The following is a 26,380-nucleotide window of genomic DNA, read 5'->3' on the forward strand; positions in this document are numbered from 1 at the left end:
AGTAGACAGGAAGTAATTGTGCGTAACTGAAATACATTTGCAATAGTGCAGTTTTACATAAACCTTCCTCTGAACCCTTACATCCTTTTAAATATATTTTAAAATTGTGAAATGGACTAGAACTGAGATTTGAGGAATGGTAGTTAGAATTAATGTGTCAGTTTGGAGATAGCTCTACTCAGTAAGGTAGGGTTTAAAAAACAGAATAGAAAATAATATATTATGTGCTGCCTTTCAAACAAGTGATAATGGTTGTTTGTGTATCATATTATTTTCTGTCTCTTTCAGAAGACACAGAAGACAGATGAAAAATTACCCTGTCTTGAGAGTGAGGCCTGTATTATTTGCATAGTTCGGGCTTAATTGTGGAATTTGTCATCGAAGGTATGGTTTTGAGGGCGGCTGATGTTTTGGTTTTGTAATTATAAAAGTGAATATGGTCATGCAGGCAAAAGTAAGTCACTGAGGGGTAAAAAATTGATATATATTTCCTTGAGAGGCATTCTTTTTTGTTTTCTCCTGAATCTCTCTCACTGCTTATTGCTTGCACATTGTGTAAGTAAGTCACTCAGGAGCAAGTATTTCAGTAATTATATCTCTCTGTTCTGTTTGTTGAATTTCCCATTCTGAGGAAGTGCTATGAAGTCACATAATCTCTGCTGCTCTGGTAAGATGGAAAACAGATGGATTCCTCAGTGGTCAGCAGTGTTTCTAGTTACATTTGGGTTTTTTGGCCTCTATGTTTCTGTCAATCTGCATGATTTTCTCTTTGTAAATTCGTGGTGATTACTCCCAGTCACCTTCTTGTCTTTCATGTGTTTAAAAGCAGTTTCCAGGATTGTTTCTTTCACCTTCCCAGGGAACAGGGTGAGACTGGTAGGCCTGCAGTTGCCTGGCTCCTCCTTCTTGACCTTGAAAGCAGGGTTTTCACCGACACTTGTTTTTTTGAGTCCTCTGAAGTGTCACCCAGCAGCATAAAACTTCCAAACGTAGTTGAGAATGACTTCACAATGACAAGATCAGCTCTCTCAGCTCAGGTTGGCACCACAGCAGGTCACATGGAATGTTAGATCCAGTTCACTTAAAATTTATTAATCTGATCCTCCCTTGCTCAGGATAAGTCTTTTGTCCTCTACACTTTGGCAGAGATCTCAGGGACCTGGAATTCCAGAAGGCAGGTCTTACCCATAAAAGACTGAGGTAAACAAGATGCTTTGACTTTTTTGTATAATTTTGATTCTTTCAGCAGCAGGCTGACATTTCCTCTAGCCTCCCGTATGCTGCTCATGTACCTGTACAAATCTTTCTCTTGGAATTTCATATCCCTCACCTAGATTCAACTCTAGGAGGATCTTGGTTTTTCTAACCCTGTCTTAGTGTACCTACATGGTGTTCCTGTGTCAGTTGTGTGCACATACTTGGTGCAGCCCCACTTTACCTTGGTTTGGCTGATTATAAGATCTCTGTTTTTTACATCATTCTGCATCCTTTGCTTGCAAACCACAACCACCACTTCCTTGCTCATTCAGAGGTCACCACCTTCTTCGGTCAGCATTCCTTGTTTAAGCAATCGCCAAGTTGATTAACCAGCCTCTTGGCAAAGATGCTTTTACCCTATGCAATTTCAGTTGGATCTTGTTCCCTTTCACCCTCAGTTCTTGAGCCTAGTAGAAGGTTCTATAGATGTAAATGCTGCACAACCACTTGCCCATTTGCAGGATATGTCTGCTTCTCCTCCAGTTCTCCCCCTTCACCAGCAGCATGAGCGAGACACCACTTGCCTACCAGACTTTGGCCAACACGCTGTGAACTGTGTAGTCACTAGATAGTCTTCTGGTCTCCCCTGGCTGTGTCCATGGTGCCTGAATGGAAGAGCACCTGAGGGTAATATAATAGTTTAAGGGCCAGACTACTGCCAGTCTGTCCATGGTATCCAGGACCCAGGCCCCGGCAAGCAGCATACTTTGCCAGGTGACAGGTTGGGCTGGCAGAGGTGTCTTTGTCCCAGAAGCAGGGACCCACCAGTGTTCCTTACCCCATGCTTCACATACTGCCACAGGATTCAGGCATAGATGGCTCAGAGGCTTCCTTGGACAGAACTTTCCATCCATGTGTTCTGCCAGGGCTTGGAACCTGCTCTGTAGATCAGATCTGCAGGCAGAACAGGAACTGTCCTCTTGGTGCTGGGACACAGAGGCTCTCAGACTTTGCTGCACTCTGCGTCTCCACATCCAGCTTGATCAGCTGAGACTGCTTCTCCTAGTGCAGTGGAGGTTTCTGTAGCTGCAAGAACTTGGTGGGGATCTTGTCAGTCTCCTTTTCAGCACCCCTGAATGTGCAGTTTCCTCACCTTCTCCCTCACCTTGTCTCCTTGGTGGGACGGGTCCTTCATTAGTACATGCTTAGAAGTACATAGGATTTTTTTTTATTCTAAAACTGCTGGTTACCACAGCCTGCTTACAACAGACACATTAACAACTGGCAGATTCAGTGGTATAATATCACATCGTGTTTTGTCTAGAGTATGTACATAAGTGTACATTGATACCATGCATGTAACAGCCAGTAGTGCATGCATGCTAGATATTAAGAGGGATTATAGGCCTAAATAGGTTTTATGATTATTATGAGCTTAAAAACAAGTTCTAACAACACAGCAGCTTTATTCAATATACAGTATGGTTCTAAAAGCAAATGTTAGGAAATTTGGTATTTTTAGGATAAAACCAAACATTTATTACTCTGCTGTACTTGAATGGGGGCACTGTTACATTAGAAGATAGCAAACAAACGTTATGATAAATGATGCAAAGGAGAAGTGTGGGAAAATGACAGCTTGTTTGTGTCTGATTTTGATAAGACATCTAATAAAAGAGGAAAAGACATTAATGAAATTTGTCAATAAGGTTAAGTAAAGAAATTTTGAATGCAATTGAGGATAGTCAAAAATGAAACAAGTAAGCAAAGCTCCTGGAAACAGTAGTTTGATAAACAAAATTTCAATGCAACAAGTAGAAGCTGAAAGGAATGGAAAGAAATCTATCAGAAATGGACAAGATTCCTGAAACACAGAAATTTAGGAAACTAGTGAGTAAGAGAGTAGATTGAGATATATGTGTGTATTGCAATAATAAAATATGTATATAGAGGTGGTCTGACAAGAAAAAATAACATCAGTAATCCCTCCCCTGATAGTTGTGCTGAACAGTGGTTAGGACTTAGTGCTGTGTTATGGAGATTGGTTTATGAAGCTGAGAAGTTCACATTGTAGGACTTGGTGATGTTTCTTCGGTCTAAAACAAAGCCCACTAAGGATGTAAACCTGAATGTTTTAAATGTGATTATTAGAAAATGTTGCACTGTGTGATATTTTTAATAATCTATATGAAAAATATCAGAGTAATGACTCCTTTCTCCCTTGGTTTGATGTTAATGTCATGAAGGAGGTTTTTTTAAGCGATGAAACCCTGAATTCTTAGTGAAGCTTTTGACTATTTTAGCATAAAAGCTTTAAGAAAGCAAACATGAAATACAGGGGGAGAATCTGTAATAGAGACGTGGGGTGAATCTTTGTGGAACATAAATAATCCCCTATATTTCTTATTTGCTTTGCAATCTTTTTTGTTTAGTGGAAGAGTTTTCTTTGCTGCTGCCACCTGACTGACAGTTGCTGCTTTACCTATTACTTGGTAGTTTTCCCAGGTAGTGATTTTACTTGCATCTTGTTAATAAATGTTACTTTTTAGCCAGATAGAACTAATTAATGAAATCAGAGAATTATTCACTACCTGATACTTGAAAAATGTACCTGAAATGTTTGTAACTTTTTATGTAATTCCTTAAATCAGCAGCTGACAGTTTTTTTTTTTTCTTTCTTACTTGAATGTATGAATTTGAATGTGTGAACCATATAGGCTGCAATATACTAGTTAATTTATTCTTTTTAAAAAAATATTTAAATATTTTTATTTATCTCTTTAGGATTGTCTTCCTGGGTTGTGACAATTTATTACCTGTTGTGTTCAATGGGGCAACGAATTCACTTTGTGGTTGATCCTCAGGGTTGGTGTTGCATGGGCCTAATTATTTTCATCTGGCTGTACAATACAATCTTCATTCCAAAGGTCATCCTTTTTCCTCATTATGAAGAGGGAAATATTTCAGTTGTGGCAGTTTTGTGTAAGTAATTTTAACTATTTTAACTTTTTTCTGCTAATAAAATAGCATCTCTACTTACCATGCATAAAAAAAACCAACCCTGTCAAAAATAAAAACTAGTGTGAAAGTAAAGACAAAAGGTAAGATAAAGGGTAAGATGAGTCCTACATTTTTTTTTTGTTCTGAGAAGCTGAGACACTTCATTTCACAGGTGTTATTGTAGAACATGTTTTTGTGGAGACTGGTGAAAAACCTGAATGTGGCTTTCAGGTCCTGTACTTAGAACTTGTTGACAGGATTTCAGGTTCACATCTCTAAGTACCTGTCAGAATTTGGTGTGATTGTACTGATGATTTGGAACACACTAAATTTTGTTAGTTTTGTCATACATCCCTGTAGGGGTTAGCTCATATGAGTTTTGCTGATAGGTTTGCTGGGGAAAAGGCTTGAATTATGGCTGGAACAAACTTCAGGTTGAAGATGCACTATTGGGAATATCTTTCATATGGAGGCTTTGAGGTGTGGTATGATTGGTGCTTGTGTGGTAAAACAGTGGAGGAATGTCTTAAAAACAGTAGTGTGATCATAGTAGCACATGCTGGTGCTATCAGAACTGTTTACTACTTTTTTCACTCTATTTATTGGGAGGTTCTTAATGTTGTATACTTAATATTAAAAATATATCTGAAATTGAATGAGAAGGCTGACTGTTTTCCAACTCAGTTCTGGAGCATCTGTATTTTTGATACAGTGCACTTCATGAGTATGAAAAATACTAACAAATGCTTATTTAATTTTTTTTTAGGTTATTACTTCTGCTCATTGTTTTGTATAGCTTCATTATTTAGAGCCTCAGTAGCAGATCCAGGAAAACTACCTGAAAATCCAAAGATACCAATTACAGGTATGTTAAATTGTATAAATGTTTCTGTATAATTGAATAAAAGTTATTTTAGTATCCTCAAAATAAGTAGGAATAAATTTGACTTTGTGAGATTTGATGGAAACCATGAGCTGTCCCTGCTGAATAAAGTTAGTATGTCTCTGTTTTTAAGTTGTAAATTTCTAGCACTTTTCCTTGTGTAGCCTCAAAACTTCATTTTCTAAAACTTATATTTTACCAGAAAGTCCAGCTATGTGAGACCTGCTAGGAAATTTTTCCATGGATTTTTTTGTATTCTAGACTTTCAAACATATTGCGTATGCTACTAACTTGATAATATTTAATAAAAAAATGTTTAGAGGTGGCTAATTATTTTAATTCTATTGCTTTTGTCTAAGTAAATTTATATGATGTTGAAAACGGTGGTGGGTGGTAGTTCTATGCTGGTTTTTACCTTTGTGGTTCTTACTCTTTTTTTTTTTTTCCCAGAGTCTTAAGACTCTGTGGGCTGTTAACAAAAAAAACCTGAATCATGATGCTAATTACAATGCATTTTTATAAAGTAGCAACTTAATGGAGCAAGTCCTTCTTTTAAATTTATCCCACAATTTCTGGATGATATCCAGTGCTCCAGAAGTTGGAGGAAATTTAGAACCTGAATAATTCTCCACAGAGATAGACAGTATTTTTATGAACTGTTGGGTGCTATTATCTAATGCATAGAGCTTTTTCTTAGGAGTTTAGAGTGGAGTAGTGCTGTTAAACAGCATGAGATTTATCACATTAACAGATAACACTTCATGAATGAAGAAAACATATCCCATGCAGTGAGGGTGAATACTTTGTCTTGTCTTGAGATATGGTGAATGCCCAGAATAAAATTTTGCTCTCTCTTCCTGATACTGAAAATCTAGGATGATATGTTCGAAAACATGGTATTTTTAGCGTTAGTGCTGATGATACAATGTGCATGAAGTAGACAGCTGATACTAGAAAGGGGTGCATCTCCGCAGGATTCAGATGTGTCAACACTAATTGCAGAAGACCTCATGCAAGTGTTTTTTCTTCTGGCAACTGATCCTTTGATCTAGTAAAATGTCAGGTGTTTCAGGCTTGGGTTCTGGAGTCAGAGTTTTTGCTGCAAGAAGAGCAACATGGATTTTGTAACCTGAGCTGGATAATGAAGACACTCGCTAGTTACAGACAGTTACATTTGTATTGAAATTGTCATTTACCTTCAAAACAACAGGACCAGTGCAAATTCCCTTTGTACACAAATGGGTTTTTTCTAATTTAAGGTGTCTCTTTGCATAGTTCTCCAACCTTTGCATGCTCCATTCAGTCCATATGGCAGTCATACTTAATAAGTGCTTCTGAAGGTGAAACATTTAGGCTAGGTCATGACTTTGATATTTTGGTTTGGTTTATGATGTATCAGGGATTTTGTACTTCTGGAGTGTCGCCGACCATCCAGTTCCCTAGCTGGGATGATCTGGGTGCCGCGACCTTCCCAAGTGAGTCGCCCACGGGGAGACGGCCTCAGCTCAGGCGGCACGGGCACTCCTATAGAGTGATCAGCTCTTTTTGTGAGATCGCCGCAGCGATCAAGCCTGTCAGCTCTATCCAGGCTGCAGCTGCTGATGCAGCTGTCTTCTAGGCAGGGGTGACCCAGGTGGCGCGGGAGAGATCACAGGAGCCGGAGGTCTTCTCCAGGAGCCTTCTTTATTCCTCTCCGACTCTCCGAAGAAGGACCCAAAAGTCCGGAGAGCCCGGTTTTTATTCGTAATTTAGGGGGTGGGGTTTGCTAAACCAACCAATAGGGATGCGGATTGAAAAACTATCCAATAAGGGCGCGGATTGAAAAGTTAACCAATGGGGTGCAGATTGAAAAGTTACCCAATAGGGGAAAGGATCCAAAACGGACCAATCAGGGTACAGAATTGAGGAGAAAAGACAACAACCAATCAGGGGTAAGGTAACCAACCTATCAGGAAGTAAACTTCAAACAGTACAGGGTTAAACAACTTGGATAGAAAAACTCAAGGGTTAGGCTCCCTCCATGGGAGTGCCTGGAGCGTTGCTCCGTCCGCATAGCCCTTATGAGCCTCCACAACTCCCCCTTCTTTATTTAATATAAAAACCTTTTTTGAAAACTTTTCTAAACATTTTAACCCAACTGCAAAGGTAACCAAAACAATCAAGATAACACCCAAAACCCACATAAATCCATTAAGGAAGGATGCAACCCATCCTTTCAATCCCCAGTTCTTAAAAATATTGTCCGACCATTCCGTGGGCTTTTCCATCTTAAGTTCTTTCACAGTGTCTTGGATCGCTTTGATCTTTGCCTGGATGCTTTCTCTGTGAGAAAAGAGGTTGAAACAGCACAGTCCCTTGAATTCTTCACAGCCGAGTCCATGGGCTAGCAGCAGAAAATCGATCGCTGCTCGGTTCTGGAGGGTGGCCTTCCGAATTGTCTCCTCGTCCTCAAGGAGGTCACTGAGCACCACGGATGTCAAATTTGCTTGCTTACCCATCCAGCACTCCAGGTGTGATAGCTCACCCAATGCTTTTGCTGCAGCTACCCATGGCAGAAATATTGACATGAGTATCTGCTTTTGTCGAGACCAATCAGTAATTTGGCTGTTGCAATCCTCTTGAAAGGTTTTTAAATCTCTTTTTCCCCAACCTGATTCTTGTTTCTTATTTTGCCAATCATGTAATAGCGTAACGTTTGGGGCCAAAATGGTGAGCTTACCTAGAGTGCATGGTCCTCCTTGAAGACGAGCAGGGATTCCTGCCCATACCCTATCCCCACAGATCATGAATATTCCTTTTGGCAACATTCTGGGATATCGAGTGGATCGGGAAGGTACAATACATGGCTGGGGAAGACCCCGAAAGGTCCAGTTCCTGGGGCTCTTCTGATGCATGCGGTAATATTCCCGTCCACTCATCCCAGGTGTCTACCGGATTTGGTATTTTCCCCGTAAAGGGATATTCATGTGGCTGCAGGGGAACCCCTACGAGGCAGGTTGACAAGGGGTTATGAGCATTGCCCATGGACAGGCACAGGCTTTGTTGTTGAAGGGACTTTGCAAGGGTGACCCAGACATTCTCCTGCGGCTGTTTGATTATCCAGGTCTGACCCATCTTAACCAGGAAGAGCGTCTGAATCACTGAAAGCATCCATGCCGTGACCAGTCGGTGGCTCATCTTGGCCCTAGGATATCTCATAAACAGAAAGCTGGGGTTAGCATCCATCCTTTTAAGATAGTCTTAACATCTTTAAACTTATATAACTTGGGGATAAGGGGGTACAGGAGAGAGGGGCAAGGGATTAGGATCAAGAACAAGGGAGCCGAGGTGTCCTGGAGAAAACAGGTTTGGGGTACGATCTTCCGAGCCTCTCTGAGGCTCAGCACAGTCTTTGGTAAACAGATCAGCACGTGGTGTCTCTAGCAGCATCAATCATGCCACTGTCTTTCGCAGAAATCGTCTGTGATCTGGTAAGTGGTCGGTGTATAGTCTTTGGTGTCTGTGGCCTTCTTTTTCTTCTTTCCCAAGCTGCTGTTTTCTGTGGCTCCGGTATCCCTGTGGGTGGCTCAATGACACTCGTGTTATTATCAGCACTTTCTTTTTCAAGTGGTCCCATGTATGGTTTTATGTTTTTTGCTGGGAGCCATCTTGGGCCTGAAGGGGTCGATACACATGCATACCCTCTCCTCCAGGTTATCAGCTGATGAGGTCCAGATATTTGATGGGACTCTGGATCCTTGATCAACACAGGCGGTTTCTCATCAAGCTTTGCTCGGGCCGAATTTGAGAAATGCCTTATCACGGGGGGGATTGGGCTCTGTACTAGAACAATTTAAGAAATTAATTACATATAGAGCCTTACAGAGTCTCTCAATGGGAGATAATGTCTCTGTTCCTCCCCGCTGTTGATGAAGGACCTTTTTGATGGTTTGATGAGTCCTTTCAACAACTGATTGACCTGTCGGAGAATATGGTATGCCTGTATCGTGCTGAATTCCCCATTCTTGAAAAAATGTTTTCAATTGCTTTGACACATAAGCAGGCCCATTGTCGGTCTTAATTTTTCGTGGTACTCCCAGTGTAGCAAATGCCAGCAAGAAATGTCTTTTCACAAAGGTGATGTTTTCTCCCGCATGGGCCGATGCAAAAACTGCCCCTGAAAAGGTATCTACAGAGACATGTACATATTTTAGTCGTCCGAAGGATGGGATGTGAGTCACATCAGTCTGCCACAATTCGTTACTGTTCAGCCCTCTGGGATTAACTCCTCTTTCGAGGAAAGGTAATTAGTAGGACTGACATTGTGGACACGACCCCACAACAGCCTTGGCTTGCTCTCGCGATAGATGGAACATTTTTACTAGAGTGTGTACATTTTGGTGATAAAATTGGTGCGAAAGTTTTGCCTGCTGGAAAGTGTCGGGTAAATTGGAGGTCTGTGCTACCATAGCTAAGGCATCTGCTCTTCTGTTACCTTCCACGATGGCTCCGGGGAGGTCAGTGTGTGATCTAACATGCATGATATGGAATGGTTGCTTTCTGTGGGAGATAAGAAAAATCAATTTAGAAAGCAAGGAATATAAAGTTTTGTTAGACACTTCCTTCAAAAAAGCATGCTCTGCTCTCATGACTACTCCTGCTACATAGGCCGAATCAGTAACCAAATTAAGAGGTTGGTCTTTGAACTTTTCAAAAGCTCTGACAACGGCTGTAAGTTCTGCAATTTGAGGGGATCCTTCCACCACCCGGACACCAGACTCCCACTGCTGAGTCCTCGGATCTTTCCAAGTCATAACTGACTTATGGGAAGATCCTGAGCCGTCAGTAAAGACTGTCACAGCTTGGAGAGGGAACTTTGGACAAATTTTGGGACCAGATTAAAATTTGTCTTAAACAATTTATGTCCGGGATAATGAATTGAAATGCTACCAGAATAGTTATCGAGAGAACTGGAGGCTATCATTCCTTTGGAGCAGAAACTCCAGCTCCTCAGCATTTGCCAATGGGACATATATGCATGTAAAATCACACTCTGCAAGAGAGCACATGAGCGATCTACCTTTGCGGATAACCGCAGCTATGGCTTCCTGAGGAGTAGTCACCTTTTTCTGGGGTTGGGAATGGAGAAAAATCCATTCCAGAATCAATAAAGGGTTCTTCAATTCAGGATCCCATTGAAAGAGCAGTCCGTAAAAATGTGGGGTATTACGTAGGATGGCCAAGGAAAAGGGTAGGCTCGGCTCATACCTGTGTGCTTGCCGAGCAGACAGGGCTTCTTGCACTCTGGTGACTGCATCTCGTGCTTCCGGCATCATGTGTCTAGGCGAATTGAGTGCACTGTCTCCTCTAAGTAGGTTGAATAGCGGGGCCAATTCCTCGGAGGAGATTCCCAGGAGAGGTCTTACCCAGTTGGTGAATCCACAAAGTTGCTGCACTTCATTGAGGGTCCTGGGGTTGGTATTAATGACGACTTGTTGTGGTGTCACTGTCCTCTCCCACACTCGGAGACCCAAGTAGTTCCAGGGGCTGGTGAGCTGGATCTTTTCCGGCTGGATTTCGAAGCCTGCTTCCTCGATAGCAGTCCTAGTAGCTTTAAGAACAACGTCTAAGTCAGCTTGGTCTTTAGCACACAAAAGGACATCATCCATGTAATGCAAAATAACACTGTCCGGAAATTTTTCCCTTATTGGAGATAATATTGAAGCGACATACCTCTGGCATATTGATGGGCTATTTTTCATCCCTTGAGGGAGAACCAGCCAATGGTAGCGCTTTAAGGGTGCCTGCCGGTTTAAAGATGGAACAGAAAACTCAAATCGGGGAGCATCCGCTGGATGAAGAGGAATGTTAAAAAAACAGTCTTTAATATCAATGACTGCGAGTGGCCAATTTCTGGGCAACAGCATGGGGGAAGGCATTCCTGGCTGTAAGGGCCCAAAGTCCTCAATCACTTCATTCACTTTCCTAAGGTCCTGTAACAACCTCCATTTGTCCTTCCCAGGTTTTTTGATCACAAAGACAGGGGTATTCCAGGGACTATTTGAGGGAACAATGTGCCCTTTGGACAGCTGTTCCTCGACTGAGGTCTCCAATGCGCGCAATTTCTCCTTGGATAAGGGCCACTGATCAACCCAAACTGGATGATCTTGCTTCCAGTTGAGTTGGGGGATATCCAAGGCGCGCTCTTCAGTGGCCCCCACTAAAAATCCCTGTAGTTAATGGTAAGAGTAGCCCCCCATTGGGACAGGACATCTCTTCCCCACAAAGTAATCGGGGCCCTGATGACAAAAGGTCTTACTGTAGCCACCTTTCCCTCCGGGCCACTAATGACAATGTTCTTTTTTGCTCGCCACGATGTTGCGACCCCTCCAATACCAGAAATAAAACCCGATACTGGCTCCAGCTCCCAATTTGATGGCCATTCAGATTTTGTGATAAGAGTTACATCAGCGCCAGTGTCCATCATTCCCAATCTTTTGATTCTTTCTCCTTGGGAGAACAGAGTGCATTTAATTACGGGTTTCCTTGCCCCCATCAACTGAACCCATAGGACAGTCGGGTTCTGTGGCACAGTATCTGGTAACTCTTTGGGCAATAAAAATGCCTGAGCGAGGGGTACTCCTGCTGGCAAGAAATAAGGGTAATCTAAGCATATAACAGAAATAAAAATCTCCTCTTCCGGATCGAAAGTCCGCACCTCTGGAATTACTGCCAACGCAGCTGGCTTACGAATAGGATTGCCTATGATTAAAATGGCAGTTGGTCCTCTCAGAGGTGCTTTTTTACCCGTAGCGATTCTATATATATAGTCTGAGTCAAATTGAACAGATACGTTGCTTACCACCTCGCGCCGGGTTCCCACCTGTATCTCGGTGTAAACCGATTGGTCTTCATCGGTGTGGGAACTTCTGAAGCTGGTACCTTCTTTCCACATGGAAAGTGGTCCTTGTTGTCCTCTTTCGGCAGCTGAGGGTTGCGATCCAGGGATGCAGGCTGGAAATTTGTTGTCGTCGTGCGGCGCCGATCCGCGCTCGCCCTGGCGTTTCCCGGCTTCCACCCCTTACTGTAAATACGTCGGTGGTCCTGAGCCATCTCTTTCTCAGGACAGTTCGCAATAAAGTGTCCAAATTGTCAGCAATTAAAACACCTTTGATTGTCTTTAGCTGTTATAACCGCAAAGGCTCCTGACGTGCCCTGTGCGATGCCTTGTGCTACTGCCTGCTCAACAGTGTTCTCAGTGGAATTATGTTTTATACATGCCTCTATCGTTTGATCAATAGTTGGTTCGGGATCCAAAGGTAAGGATCGAAGGATGGGCTTTGTGGCTGAATTGTCATTCATTAAGGCCATCTTTATTAACATCTCTTTTCTGGCATCAGCACTTTCAAGTTGTTTTTCTAAGGCTGCCTTTAATCTGTCCACAAATTTTGTAAGTGATTCGTCTATTCCTTGTTTAATACTCGTAAAACTTTGCACAGGCACTTTTTCATCAGGCACCAAAAGGAGAGACGCCTTTGCTGCACTGGCAATTTCTCTTAAGGTGGAATCCGGAATGTCAAACTGTTCAGTCGGTTTTAAATAATTTCCTTCCCCAGCAATTTGCTCCAATATTAAATTTGGTTTATCAAGATCATTTTGATATGCTGCCACCAGTGTAGCCAATTGTTTTTTCCAATTTCTTTCCCAAATTAAATATTCCGCTGGGGTTAATAGACATCCAATGATATTTCTGATATCATGCGGCAGCAGTGTATGTGCAGCAAAAGTGGCTTCCAGTATGTGCCTAAAATAATGAGAACCTCGACCATGCTCCTTAGCAGCCTTGTGAAGTTCCTTTAACTCATTAAAAGGCATAGCTTGCCAGGTCACCTTTCGGGCTTGTCTTTTGCCCTAACCATTATCGGAAACACTGTTATTCTGTTTGCCATATCCCAGTCTTTGTCCTTTATTGCCTCTTCCCTAACTTTTGCCCAATGGTCCTCAATGTCCGATAACGAAGAGTCACTGCTGTCGTCCTTCGAGGAGGATAAAGGGGGCTTGTTGCCTCGACGACCTTGCCTTTTGTTTGTGCTTGAAGGGGATGCCTTGCTACGAGTAGCATCCGAAGCCAAGATGGCTTCCTTCCGGTTACTCCCACCCTCCCTTCCGGTATTTCGCCGGGGAGGCAAGGGGGTGTGTTGTTGCTCGAGAGGCGGGGTCAAGGGGCGTGGTCTTGGAGGTAGGCGTGGCCTGTGAGGTAGGCAGGGCAATAGGCGTGGCAGGGGGCAGGTACCTTTCAAGGGTGTGGTCATAGGCGGGGTCTGTAAGGAGGGTGTACTTAGGGGTGGGGTCAACAGGTGATGACATCACAACTGAGTGGCCATTTTGTGGATTAAGGGCGGGAAAACTTGGGAGTGAAGGAGGTAAAATGGCGGGACGAGCCATCTTGCTGACGCCATCTTGAATCTAAACAGAACTCAATAATTGCAAACTTGAAACGTGTGGAGGGGGTAAAACTGGGTAGGTGGGCATAGGAAGGAGGTTGCAGGGAAGGCCCAGGGAAGTGTGGCCAGCACTGTCCTGAGAAGGGTAGAGAGGGGGTTGGGGAGAGCCCGAGAGACGGTGGCTACCCAGTGCAGTGCTGCAGGACGTGCCCGCCGACCCACCCTCAGATAGGGAAGAGGAATTAGGGACACGGGGTGAGGGAAGAGGGGTAAGGGTTTTTAACTGGGGTCCCCGAACATTCCCCGAATCTCCTCCCAAACTACTCCTTTCAGTTGCCTTTATTATTAACTTAAATAACGGAAAAAACTTCGCTACAGAAGTATCCCCTTCCAATTGAACAACAGTTAACTTGATTCCCACTGCATCCCAAAACTGATTAGACTTAACCAATGCTAACTTAACATTAGGAAAGGATTGAAAAATCCATTGAACAAAACCCTTCAAAAACTCCTTACAAAACTTAAAATTCGCTCCAACAAGGGTATTTTTAACTTGGACATAAAACTCCCGCTCTGATGGGGTGAGCGTTGGACGGCTCAGCTTACTCCCCATCCTGTCTCCACTCCCTCCCCTATGGTATAAGGAAAAACAGAAACAAAAAGCCCAACAAACTCACGATTCTTCTTCGCCTGAAAAAAACCGAAGGGGGGTGGCCGCCTGGTCCAATCGGCTGCTGTCCGATGTCTTCAGCAGGTCCTGATCGATGCCTCCTCGGTGCCTACTGATACAACACAGAAGGGTCCCTCGGAGGAACTGGGCAACCCAAGGCCGTTTCTTCCTCCCACAAGTGGGAACGGCTCACCAGGGGAACCCAAAAGGGGCCCCACGTTGGGTGCCAGTTGTCGCTGACCGCCCAGTTCCCTAGCTGGGATGATCTGGGTGCCGCGACCTTCCCAAGTGAGTCGCCCACGGGGAGACGGCCTCAGCTCAGGCGGCACGGGCACTCCTATAGAGTGATCAGCTCTTTTTGTGAGATCGCCGCAGCGATCAAGCCTGTCAGCTCTATCCAGGCTGCAGCTGCTGATGCAGCTGTCTTCTAGGCAGGGGTGACCCAGGTGGCACGGGAAAGATCACAGGAGCCGGGGGTCTTCTCCAGGAGCCTTCTTTATTCCTCTCCGACTCTCCGAAGAAGGACCCAAAAGTCCGGAGAGCCCGGTTTTTATTCGTAATTTAGGGGGTGGGGTTTGCTAAACCAACCAATAGGGATGCGGATTGAAAAACTATCCAATAAGGGCGCGGATTGAAAAGTTAACCAACGGGGTGCAGATTGAAAAGTTACCCAATAGGGGAAAGGATCCAAAACGGACCAATCAGGGTACAGAATTGAGGAGAAAAGACAACAACCAATCAGGGGTAAGGTAACCAACCTATCAGGAAGTAAACTTCAAACAGTACAGGGTTAAACAACTTGGATAGAAAAACTCAAGGGTTAGGCTCCCTCCATGGGAGTGCCTGGAGCGTTGCTCCGTCCGCATAGCCCTTATGAGCCTCCACACTGGAGGAGGCACTTCAGTTCTCTGGTATTCTCTAGGCTGACAGGAGGGTACATTTCTGCATAGTATAAATTGTGTTAAAAAATGATTTGGGGTGTTTCTGAACTCTGCTGGTAGCTACTCTATTAGTGAGTGACACCTTTGCGACACCAGATGTATGGGAACAGATTGTAAATTAGTTTCCATCTGTCATTATTACTAGTTTAATGATCTTCGATATTAGGTTTGTTTACTTCCGGTGTCCAAAAGTTATTTTGCAGCAAGAAAGACAAGATTAGAGCTGCCTGCAGGTGGCTCAGAAGTACTAAATATAAATTTATTTTGTTTACATAGTGAAAGTGTTTTAAAGTAAAAATTTCAGAATGTCCAACTGTAAATATTAAACTTTTTTTCGTTTTTTCCCTCTCTCCCTGAGATCTGAGAAAATTTTGTGTCTCAAAAAAGTTTATTTAGGTAGAAACAAAGTTGAACAGTCAAAGTATTTAAGTTTCTCAGTCATTCACCTGTTTTCCTTAAAGACAGAAAATATATGCTTTTGTGACTGGAATTATTTCAATATTAATCTTATTTGTTTTCCATGTGAAGATGAAATTTTTGAACATATAATTTGAATTTTTATTTTCAAAGAATTCTTCTAATTTGGATGGTGCAATTTGAGATAAATAATAGCTAAGCTGAGCAATAGTACTCCTTGTACTTCCAGCTACTCAGTATTTCTGGAGATCAGCTTTTAAAGAATCTCACATTAGTAATTTAAATATAGTATATATTTGTAAATAAAAGACTATTCTCTATCTCTTTCTTTGATTACCTTTTGTGTAAAATTGCATATGGTGATATACATGCCTTTAAAATGCTTTGAGGTGGAGGATGCTCCTGAAGTGTTCATGTGTGTCATATTTTAGTTAGCTAGCAGTAGCAGTGTTTCTTAGGAGGTTCTGGAACAGCAGGGAGATTGTATCCTGATTCTGTGAAGCAGATATTTTTTTTCACAGTAGAAATGTAAGGAAATAATTGAGTTACAGTCTTCCTTGTCTGAGTCACAGCTTTTGTACTGTAATAATTACTTTGTAGGAATTTATAGGAAGAGAGAGCATTTTGGAGAAGGAAACTGGCACAGAGCAGCAGTAATATCTTCCAGTTTAATTAAGGTCACAGTGGGAAAAAGCTTTTTATGTGCTGCTGATCCTTCTCAGATCATAGTAAGATTTGTTTTTTTAATTAGAATTACGAGCATACGGATTTATTGTGAGCACACATTACTGAGTTTAAATCTCTCTAACGTGTCTTTACATTTTCACCTAGAACTAGAACATTGGGAGTTATGTAACAAGTGCAATATGATGAGACCAAAGCGTTCACACCATTGCAGTCGCTGTGGACATTGTGTGAGGAGGATGGATCACCACTGTCCATGGTAAAACCAGGACATTTCTTCCAGTAATTTACTGTTGTTTTAGTGAATCACTTTGAAATTTGTGGTGTTGACTGCTGCACATTTTTCCTGTTTCTTTCCCAGTGGTGCTTAATCATTTAGGCATTTAAAGCAGAGAAGTAATAAATTTGAGCTTTCATAATTCCCCAGCAGAACTCAGAGTAAGTGAAAATAAACATTCCTGAAAGTAGTTCTGAGGTATCATTTTTAGCAAGACAAACAGCAGAGGACAGAATTGACATCAGTATTCCCATATGTTGATTTAGCCATTTTTCAAACTACCTTTTTTGTAAAGTTTTTGCTGCTTCAGTGAATAGTACTAGTGTAGTGCTTCTGTCACAGTGGCTTAGCTTGGTACTGATGTCTGTGCTAATGCTTGTATGAAATTGCATCCATGTAACTTCTGTGAAGCAGACTATGCCCCAATTTCAAAGGTTTTTGATCTAGTACTTAGAATAGATGTAAGGATAGAATCATTGTGTTTCCTTTACTCTTTTCATGTTGGAGTGCGCAGAAGGAGTTTCTGAATAGGGATGCCTGTATTGTATTCTGTGCCTTTGCTTCATTTCTAAGTCATATTTCTTTGTTATTGAGGTAGCCTGTGACCACATTTATTTTAAAATATTTGTTTGTGTTTCCAGTTTTTGGACTGTCTGTAGTTCACAACCTGTGAAATGTGTTGAGTAGCAGAAGATAAGACATTTTATTGTGAAATTTTGCAGACTTTAAAAAACCAATTTTATTATGAGAGTATTACTTAAAGTTGTAGTAGTACCTTTGCTATATGAAAATACAGAGCAGTGTGTCTCATTCTAAGCAATTATCTCCATAGCACAGCCTACACTTTAAGGTATGGTGCAAGGCATCCAGTAGTTTGCTCCATAAGCAATCATAAAGTCCTCTATTCACAATATTATAACTTGAGTGTTAAATTTCTCTTTTTATGTATGCACACTTTGTTTCTCTGCAGGATTAATAATTGTGTTGGGGAAGACAATCACTGGCTCTTTTTACAGCTATGTTTCTACACCCAGATCCTTAGCTCCTATACGCTGATACTTGACTTCTGCCATTACTACTACTTCTTGCCTTTGGAAAAAGAAAATTGGGTAAGAACCTGTCTTCTCTGTGAAGCAAACAAATAGTATTGCAATGTGGCTTGTTTTGGCATCCAGTTACTACACATTTTTGGTGGTTCAGCTTCAGTCTCAGTCAAGAGAGTTCAACTAGCTGTATATTATTAGGTAAGAAAACTTGATTGATGTTAAGTAAGAAAATATTTTTATGAAAGGGAATATGATTTCTGTATGCTAGAAACACAATACTGGTTTTCTTAGAAATCTGGGAAGGGTGGGGAGAACCAGTCAGCTTTCTTTGGAAGTGATTATGGGTACTGGAAAGATGAGATTGAATACTTTAGATGTTATCAAATTTCCTTTTACTTTCTCCAAAGAAAAATTAAGATGAGTATATAGCTATCCTAATATTGTGATTTAAAAAGCTGATATTGCTTTTTTAAGAAAGGAAGAAGGTGCATGATCATTCTGCAAGGGGAAGAATATACATTGGTTTTGTAGCAGTATTTTGTGTTGCTTTGAAAAAGTTGTGTGGGTTAAGGAGTAATTAAATTTGGTTTGTTTTATGTGGACTGTATATAGTTACAGTATTTTCATGTCTTGTCATCAGTAAAAGGTTGTTGTATACACAGAGAAAATGGAATTACCAACTGGACTAGAGTAAAAAATTAAGGAATTTCTTCCGCTATGAAATTTATATTGTTAAGTTGCTATCTGGTGCTCATTTATGCCTATTATCTGTAGTATTCAGAATACTGAAGAAGACTGCTTGAAAGTTGCTCAGTGCTTGAAAGTGCCAGGACAGCAAAGTTAGAGCTCTTTCTATATAAAAAAACTGTTATACCATCTTGCTTATGAAGAGGCAAAATCTTCTAGCCTAAATCTGAAATGAACTTTTGTATTTGTGCTGCACTATAACAAATACAATAACACTAAAGAGAAAAACCTAGAAACAAGTTTAAATAATTTTCAAAATCAGGTAACATTTCAAATGTCACAAGTGAAGAGAATAAAATCATCACAGATATTGCACTCTAAATTTTGTTGAGATTTTTTCTGAATACTGACATGCAGAAGATTTTTTAATACTCTCTTGATGTCATACCCCATCATACTCTCTGCTGGTGATGTCATACTCATATTTCCAGAGTACTGGAACCTGATCCTTCATTGTGGGTAAGGCAAGTCCCATTTTCCATTTTTTTGAGCAACTGAAGCTTGTCATATAGTTCTGTATCCTACATTATATAAGGATTTCACTTTGTGAAAAATTCTATTTCTGGAAAAGGATGAGGCATAGTCTTCTGAGCTTCTTATTTGTTCCTGTATCAGTCTGAAGTGGATGTGATGTTCCCATAAAAGTGTTTGCAACAGTGATGTGGCAAAGGAGAGCTGAATGTGTAGGAAGACTGTATTCCTTGGATAATCAAAACTGATAATAGTGCTATATTCAAATTCATAGATACCAAGTTTTTGTTATGGAGGATGTTCCAAAGTTGAAGATTTTTGTAACTCTTTCTTTAAGAAAAAAAAATATTCTAAAGGAATTTAATTACTTTTTGCATTTACATCAATACTTCAATTTTAATCATTAAAAGGCCTCTGGAAATATGGAACAGAATTTGCTGTCTACTTGGAGCATCTTTCATAGGCACTGAAACAGATTTTTTTAGCTTCTAATAGTATAATGTCATGGTAGGGTATTTCCTTTTTATTGTGAATGTTCCCTGAACGTATTTCTTCATGTAATATTATGCTGTATTGAGTAATGAGCCAAAGTTCTGTCTGTTAGCCTTGCTTTTTAGAAGTAGTATGAAGGGTAACCAAATTATTTTCTTGGAGCTGGTCTGTGCAAAGGAAAGAAAGGGAAATCATGTTTACTTCAGAGGTTTTACAGTACCTAAATAGGTGATAATAAATAATCATTAATGATTACAGTTCAAAAATCAAGTATGAATATGTATAGAACTTATTCTTGCTGGCGTAGCTGGATTAATTTGATGTCTTTTGGAGAGAGGTCTAATTTTAATATCTACCCCGGTGACAGGTTAGGAGGTAGAATACATGTGCAACAATTATTTTAACCCATTTTAATGTATTTGCCTGAAGAGTGGATCAGGTTCCTGTATTTGGCTGCCTAAGTTTACAGAGAGCTTTGGAAGAAATCAAGTACTTTGCTCTGTTTAGTTTTGTTTAGTTTTACCGGTGGTTTTATTTGGTTTTATCAATTTCTGCATGTGAACATATGGACACTCAAATGACACTCATTCTTTTAAAAAGTGGATCTGTGCTATAGTATACAGTTTCCTGTGCCTCCGAGAGAAAAATATGTTTATACCGTATAGAAAAACAGTAGACACAGCAGGTCTGGGCTGTTCAGACCTTCTTTAAGTACAGTGTAACACTGAATAGTATTTTGCTTTCTCAGTTTTTCAGCTCCAGAATGGGAGAGCGCAGAGTGAAGTAGAGAAGACTAAAATAGTTTGTTAGCATGCCTAGTCAATATATATCTCTGGAAGATGATACCAGAGTTCCATGAAGCTTATTTTTTAAAGTGTTGCTAAGGCGCCACAGAATAATTTGTCAGAACTATGTCTTTTTGACACCAAATGAGCAGGACTGAGAAGATTAGCTTAGTAGTAGTTAGGGTTTTAGGCAAGCATCCTGCAAGATTATTTTTTTCTTCGTATATCAATTAAAACTGAAGTACCACAGCATTCCAGAGTGCGGTACCTTTAACCTTTCACAAAAGTGCTGTTCTTTGTTGAAATTTTGGCTGTAACTGAGAGCTTAGATTTTTTGAATTGACAGGGGCTAATATTTAGCACAGATTCAAAGAACTGAGTAATTTTTTTTCTGAACAGCCATCTGGAATAAGCTTATTTTTGCTCATTTAAAATACTTGTGAATTTTTTGGTGGTGTGCCTTCCTCTAAATTTTATTCTTCAGATATAAAGTAGTGCATAACACAGAAGCTGTAGAATTAAAATTGCTTTTAGTGCTATTGTGAAATAATAATTTTATTACAGTACTGATTAATGCATTGTGAAAATTTGATCAGCATGTTAGTATCCCTTTCTGAATTAAAACTTGTGTTTTTATTTTTAAAGGATCAAAAAAGAAAACCCCAGGAATTTGATTAACTATGCTGAGTTAAGGATGATAGCTCTAAAGGCAGTGGAGGAAGCTGTTTCTATACAGTCTTTCAGCTTCATCTGTTGTTGCAGAAGATTGCTTCATAGTAGTCTTGGTTCTTGTAACTGATACACGTTAGAAAGTTAGGTTATGATTGTTGCCTCCGTTTGTCCAGCAGGAGGAGTGCAATTACTGCTAGAAATAAAAGAGATGGTAATTAAATTGATTATGTTGTATGATAGCACAAGAAAAAGATATTTCTTGAGTAAAATCAGAGTATTAGTTCTTCTGTAAGCTTTGGTGATTTTCAGAGGTTAACACAGGAATATTCTTAATTTTATATCTTCGTGAAAAAATGTCAGGAAGCCTGTGTCTTTTAGGAAGTAATCAATCTTGTGAATAGTGAGATGACAAGAATAAATATTAGACTTCTCATCAATCCATAGTTGGTCTCTCCATGACTGTGCTGGCACAGATTCTAGATACAGCTGGTCAAAATGCAAAGGTAAATGTATTATATTTGGCAGTATATTTTACCTTATTTGTAGAAGGCTTTTAATCTTTTAAGCAAAAGAAATTCTGCTGATACATTCTGTTTGCTAGAAATGTTGCTACAGTAACTAGCCAAACCTCCTGACATACAAAAACCTGTGCCCCTTTACTCTCGTTTAGTTTTATTTTGCCCCTGTTTCTGCAATTACAAATCATTGTCTTTGGAAGAAACTTTTTGCAGTAATATTAATACTGACTAATATTAATTAAAATCTGACAATATTTATCATCCAAAGTCCATTTATAGTGTCCTTACTCTTAGAATCACAAAATTATGTATAAGATGGGAGAGATATTTTAAAAAACGAAAACACAAAAATTTTCCTTCTCAATGTTCTGCAAAACCAACTCAACCTTGCTCTCCTACAATATGGTTAAAAGGACAGTACATGAATATTGAATTAAGTCTTTTCTCTTCCTTCCTATAAAACCTGCAGTCTGTAGTTTTCAGTCCACTTTCTGTAAAGCCTGGCTTTCTTTTGTATTATACACTGTTTTTGCCATAGCCAAGTTGATAGACTATTACTTCATCAGTGGGCTGGGGCAGACATTTTAGGCATTTACAACTGAGCACAGACCAGCAGGTTATCTTGTGTTACACAAAGTGTCATTTCCCAAGGAGAAAAGGGGTCTCTTAATACATTTTCTTGTATAGTCATCTCTCTGTGTGTCACATTTCAATAAAGAGTAGAGATTGAATAAATTAGTTTTCATTGCAAATGAAAAACTATGAAGATGCTGTCTTCTGGAACAGATACCATAGTCCTGTGTTTCCTGCTGAAAGCTCTGCCCTCAGTACAGTGTGCTGCTTTAAAGGAATACTATAAATCCTTGAAAACAGTAAAACAGTAATGTAAAGGGCAGGGACTTGTTTTTGAGCCTTTTTGTTGGTTTTTTTACTGTTGGTAGGGTACAAAGAGTGAATTTGGAAGCAGTATTTTTATAATGGACTACCATCTAGAGCTGGACCCATTGTTGTTTTTGACCTCTCTCCTGCATGATAGTATAAAAGCTGTGGTAGCTATTGTCCTAGTCACTGGAAGCATTCATTATAGGGATCATCTATAATGGCTGATGCTCACAAATGAAGTTGAGGCATGTGTTCTGCTGTGGGGTTGAGTAAGTCTCTTGTTTATCTGTCACAGAGACTTCTTTATGTAGAGTGTTTTGGTATTACCTGTTGAGATAAAGATACCAGATTTCATGGTTTGCAGTCCATTTTTCAACATAATCCTATGCACTTTGTGACAAGTTTATATTGTGCACATTTCTATCCATTTTTATGGGTAATTAAGAATCCTTGCAATTTGATTGGGTGGATAGAAGTAGCAGCTAAATGGAATTTTGAAACCTTTAGAACAGGCAACAGCCAAGGGGAGTGTACATGTGTGGTATAGGAAATGCTAAGTAGAAAGGCAGTGGCAGCAACCCATGTGAACCAAAGTTTTGACAGACCAGTTAGGCTGTGGAGCTGACATAAGGAGTAGAAAGAGGCTACCTGAAGAAAAACTCGCACGTTGTTAAAAATGTGCATTCAGCATCTGTGCCAAGGCCTGCCTGGCACAATGTAAAGAAAAGATGCCTTGGCAGAAAACCCTGTTGTGCCATGACAGCTGAGTCGTCTTGCATTGGTGATGTCAGCTGCTCTGTGTGTATGCTTTGTGGCTCAGTCTGTATAGTTCCTTTTGTTAGCAAAAATAGCCTGCACCCCAAACCCCAAAATCACACTTTCTCAGTACTCACACTGCACTGAGACTGTTGAATACTATGTGGTGTTTGAACAAGAGGATCTGTTCGAAACACATGGAAAGAGAGATTGATTAATCATTGACCAGTTTTGATTGATTATAATTTTGATTGGTTTTCTCAGCTGAAAAAAGTTCCTGTCAGTTCTAAAATGGAATAATTAAACCAAATTGCATTGAGCTTTTATGCAAAGCTGCAACATTCTGCTACTTCTGCTTCTTCTTCTGCTGCTGCCTCTTCTGCTCCTATTTCTGCTTCTGTTTCTTTTGTTTCTTCTGCTTCTGTTTCTTCTGTTTCTTCTGCCACCGCTACTTCTGCTGCTGCTTCTGCTGCTTCTGCTGCATCTGCTGCTTCTGCTGTTGCTTCTTCCCCTTCCCTTTCTCGTTTTTCTTCTCCTCCTCCTTGCCCTTGTCATCATCCTCCTCCTCCTTCCTCTCCTCTTCCTCCTACTCTTCTTTTTTTCCTCTTCTTTCTCTTGCTCCCCTCTTCCTCTTTTTCTTTTCTTCTTCTTCTTCTTGGAGTTAAATATTTCTATTACAATGTAGAATTGTGTAAGTCATTCTATTATTAAAGCCTGATTGCCAAAACACTCATCTTTGCCCAAACCACTCACTGCATATACTTTGGTTTTCTGTAGAAAATTGTTTTTCTGTCTGTACAGATTTGAGAGTACAGTATTGATTTCCGGTTCATAATTGCTTTGGATTTCATTTCCTGGGGGTGTGGAGGACAAATGGGAGGAATATAGGAGTATTGACAAGGAATGCAAGGATGCAACAAGGAAAGCCTTATTGGAATTGAGTCTGTTGAGGGATATCAAGTACAACAAGAATGGCATCTACAAGTACATCAGCATCAAAGGAAAGACTAAAGAAAATGTGGGAATGCTGCTGAAATCATATGGGTAACCTGCTGACAGAAGACATGGAGGAGGCAGGGTGAATACTCCTTCACCTCAGACTTTACTGCTAAGGCCATCCTTCAGGAATCCCAGAACCTGGAGGCAAGAGAGGAAGGCTGGAGAAAGACTCGCCCTTAGCCATTGAGAGTTTGGTTAGAGATTGGCTAGGCAGACAAAACCATAAATCCATGGGCCCTGATGGGATGCACACACTGGTGCTGAGGGAGCTGGCAGATGTTGTTGCTAAGCTCACCTTACGTCTTCGAAAAATGACAGAGCAGAGGTTCCTGATGACTGGAGGAAATCCAGAGTCATGTTCCCATCTTCCAAAAGGGCAACAAGGAGGACTTGAGAAACTACTGGCCAGTCAGGTTCACCTGCAGCCCTGGAAAGGTGATGGCACAGATCACTCTGGAGGCCATGACTAAGCATGTAAAAAGAAAAGGTCATCAGGAGTAGTCAGGATGGACTCTCCAAAGGCAGATCATGTTTAACCAATCTGATGGCCTTCTGTGATGACATGGCAGGATGGGTCGGTGAGGGGAGATGTCCACAAGTGGATGTTGTCTACCTGGGCTTCAGCAAGGCTTTTGACACTGTCTCCCATAACCTCCTCATAGGTAAGTCTTCCTCCCTGGAGACACTCAAAATCCACCTAGATGCATTCATGTGTCACCTGCTGTAGGTGATCCTGCTTTGTCAGGGGGGTTGGACTGGATGATCTCCAGAGGTCTCTTTCAACCCCGATGATTCTGTGATCCTGTGAGTTGGGTCTGTTCATCCCAGAAAAGAAAAGGCTTCTGTTGCCTGAGGGGATCCCACAAGAAAGATAGAGAGCTTCTATTTACCAGGACTATGTAGTCGCAGGACATAGGAGAATGTTCTCAAACTGTCAAGAGTAGGCATAGATTACATATTAAGAAGAACTTCTTTACTCAGAGGCTATGGAGGCACCAGAAGAAGTTGCCTAGAGAATTTATGGTTGCCCTGTCCCTGGAATTGTTTAAGGCCAGATTTGATGGAGGTCTGAGGAGCCTGCTGTAGTGAGAGGTGTTCGTTCCATGGCAGGGGAGTTGGGACTAGGTGGTCTTTAAGGTCCTTTCCAATATACATTAGTATGTGATTCTGTGATACTTAGTTTGAAAGGTCTATCCTTTTTTGTACCTCTATTTTAACATGGGTTAAGTCAGGTGAAAATTAAGCTTGCCTTCCATATACTAGGATTTTCTTTTGTCATGTGTTTGGTGATGTATTCTTTTCATGCTGAAAATTACGTTCAAGAGAAGGAACTCTTCTAAATTAAAGTTGCAGGATGTGCTAATGGGGGAGTGTCATGCTAGATGCAGAATGTAACTTTGCTGTTGGCATTCTTCTCTTATATTTTACTGTTTTCTGTGAAGTTGAGCTTGAATACATCAAAATATTACTAATTTAATAAAACATATTAATGAAGATAATGAAGAAGAAGTATTTTACAACTTACAGAAGTTGTGTCTTTTCTTGCTTTTTTTTAAAGATTTCATTAGCTAATGGAAAGGGAAATAAAGAATAGTTTGACTGCTTTTATTTGATTTATCTCTGAATTAACTCATTAAATGAGTAAGAAGGGTTAAAATAAATGGAAATTAATTAATATGTTTTCTACAGCAGCAAGTGAGACCAGTATTAACAAGGGAGGGGAGGGGGGATGCACCATTGCACTCGTTCAGAAAAGACTGTTGGGGATTGTTTTCTGGTTTAGCTGCTTAACTAGTGATTTCTAATTGTTCATTAAGTACTGACTTCCTTCACAGCTTTAGTAGACAGTTAAACTTATTTTCCTGAGTTTATATTTTGAATCTTCATGGAAATTACTTACATGAAAAATTAGGTGGTTGTTTTTGTTTTTTTTTTTTCCTAGACATAATTTGCTTTAACTATTCTCTGTTTAATTAAAATCTAGTTTCCCCTCTTCCTCAAGTTTTAGTGCTTGAACATAAGCAGTGTTGGGACAGGGGGGGAATTTGTTGTGTTTTGTTGTTTTGTTGGTTGGGGTTTTATTTGGTTTTCATTTTGTGTTGTTTTTTTCATTCAGTTCTCTTCCATATACTGGTTGTAATTTAAAATTTACTTGAAGGGTTTTAGTACTTTCCTGCCATGGTCTAGCTTTTGTAAGTGGAAAAACAGATGTGTATATTCAAAAGACAACCTTAGGAACATAATTGTAATGTAAAAATAAGAGAATGGGGTCTGAACTTAGAGTACACCTGATGTAACTGCCACATAAAAATGTTCTCCTGTGATAAAAATACGGTGCTCTATCCTTTGAAGACATTACATAACACTCTGTAATGCTTTTCGTATTTTCTGCTGGATGAGAACAGGCTTTCCAGTGCAGCTGATCAAATGTATCCATATTCCTGTGTACCCTGAAGCATCTGTACTGTACTTATCTGAAGATAAGTTTATGTTGAATAATAGCACTACAGGGAGAACAAT

The 26,380-nt window shown here is 40.5% G+C and overlaps 1 protein-coding gene across 1 annotated transcript in view; it reads left to right on the top strand.

Moving 5' to 3' along the window:
• The first annotated feature begins 301 nt into the window (after positions 1-301).
• ZDHHC21 (zinc finger DHHC-type palmitoyltransferase 21) overlaps positions 302-26,380 on the top strand; it is a 44,413-nt gene continuing 18,334 nt past the window's right edge. Inside the window, exons 1-5 of the mRNA XM_066338523.1 lie at positions 302-384; positions 3,982-4,179; positions 4,964-5,062; positions 16,363-16,474; positions 17,463-17,601. Of these exons, the coding sequence (XP_066194620.1) occupies positions 4,026-4,179; positions 4,964-5,062; positions 16,363-16,474; positions 17,463-17,601 (504 nt within the window). The 5' untranslated portion in view covers positions 302-384; positions 3,982-4,025. The remainder of the gene's footprint in view (positions 385-3,981; positions 4,180-4,963; positions 5,063-16,362; positions 16,475-17,462; positions 17,602-26,380) is intronic.

Source organism: Sylvia atricapilla, chromosome Z (assembly GCF_009819655.1).
Source record: "Sylvia atricapilla isolate bSylAtr1 chromosome Z, bSylAtr1.pri, whole genome shotgun sequence".
Taxonomy (NCBI): domain Eukaryota; kingdom Metazoa; phylum Chordata; class Aves; order Passeriformes; family Sylviidae; genus Sylvia; species Sylvia atricapilla.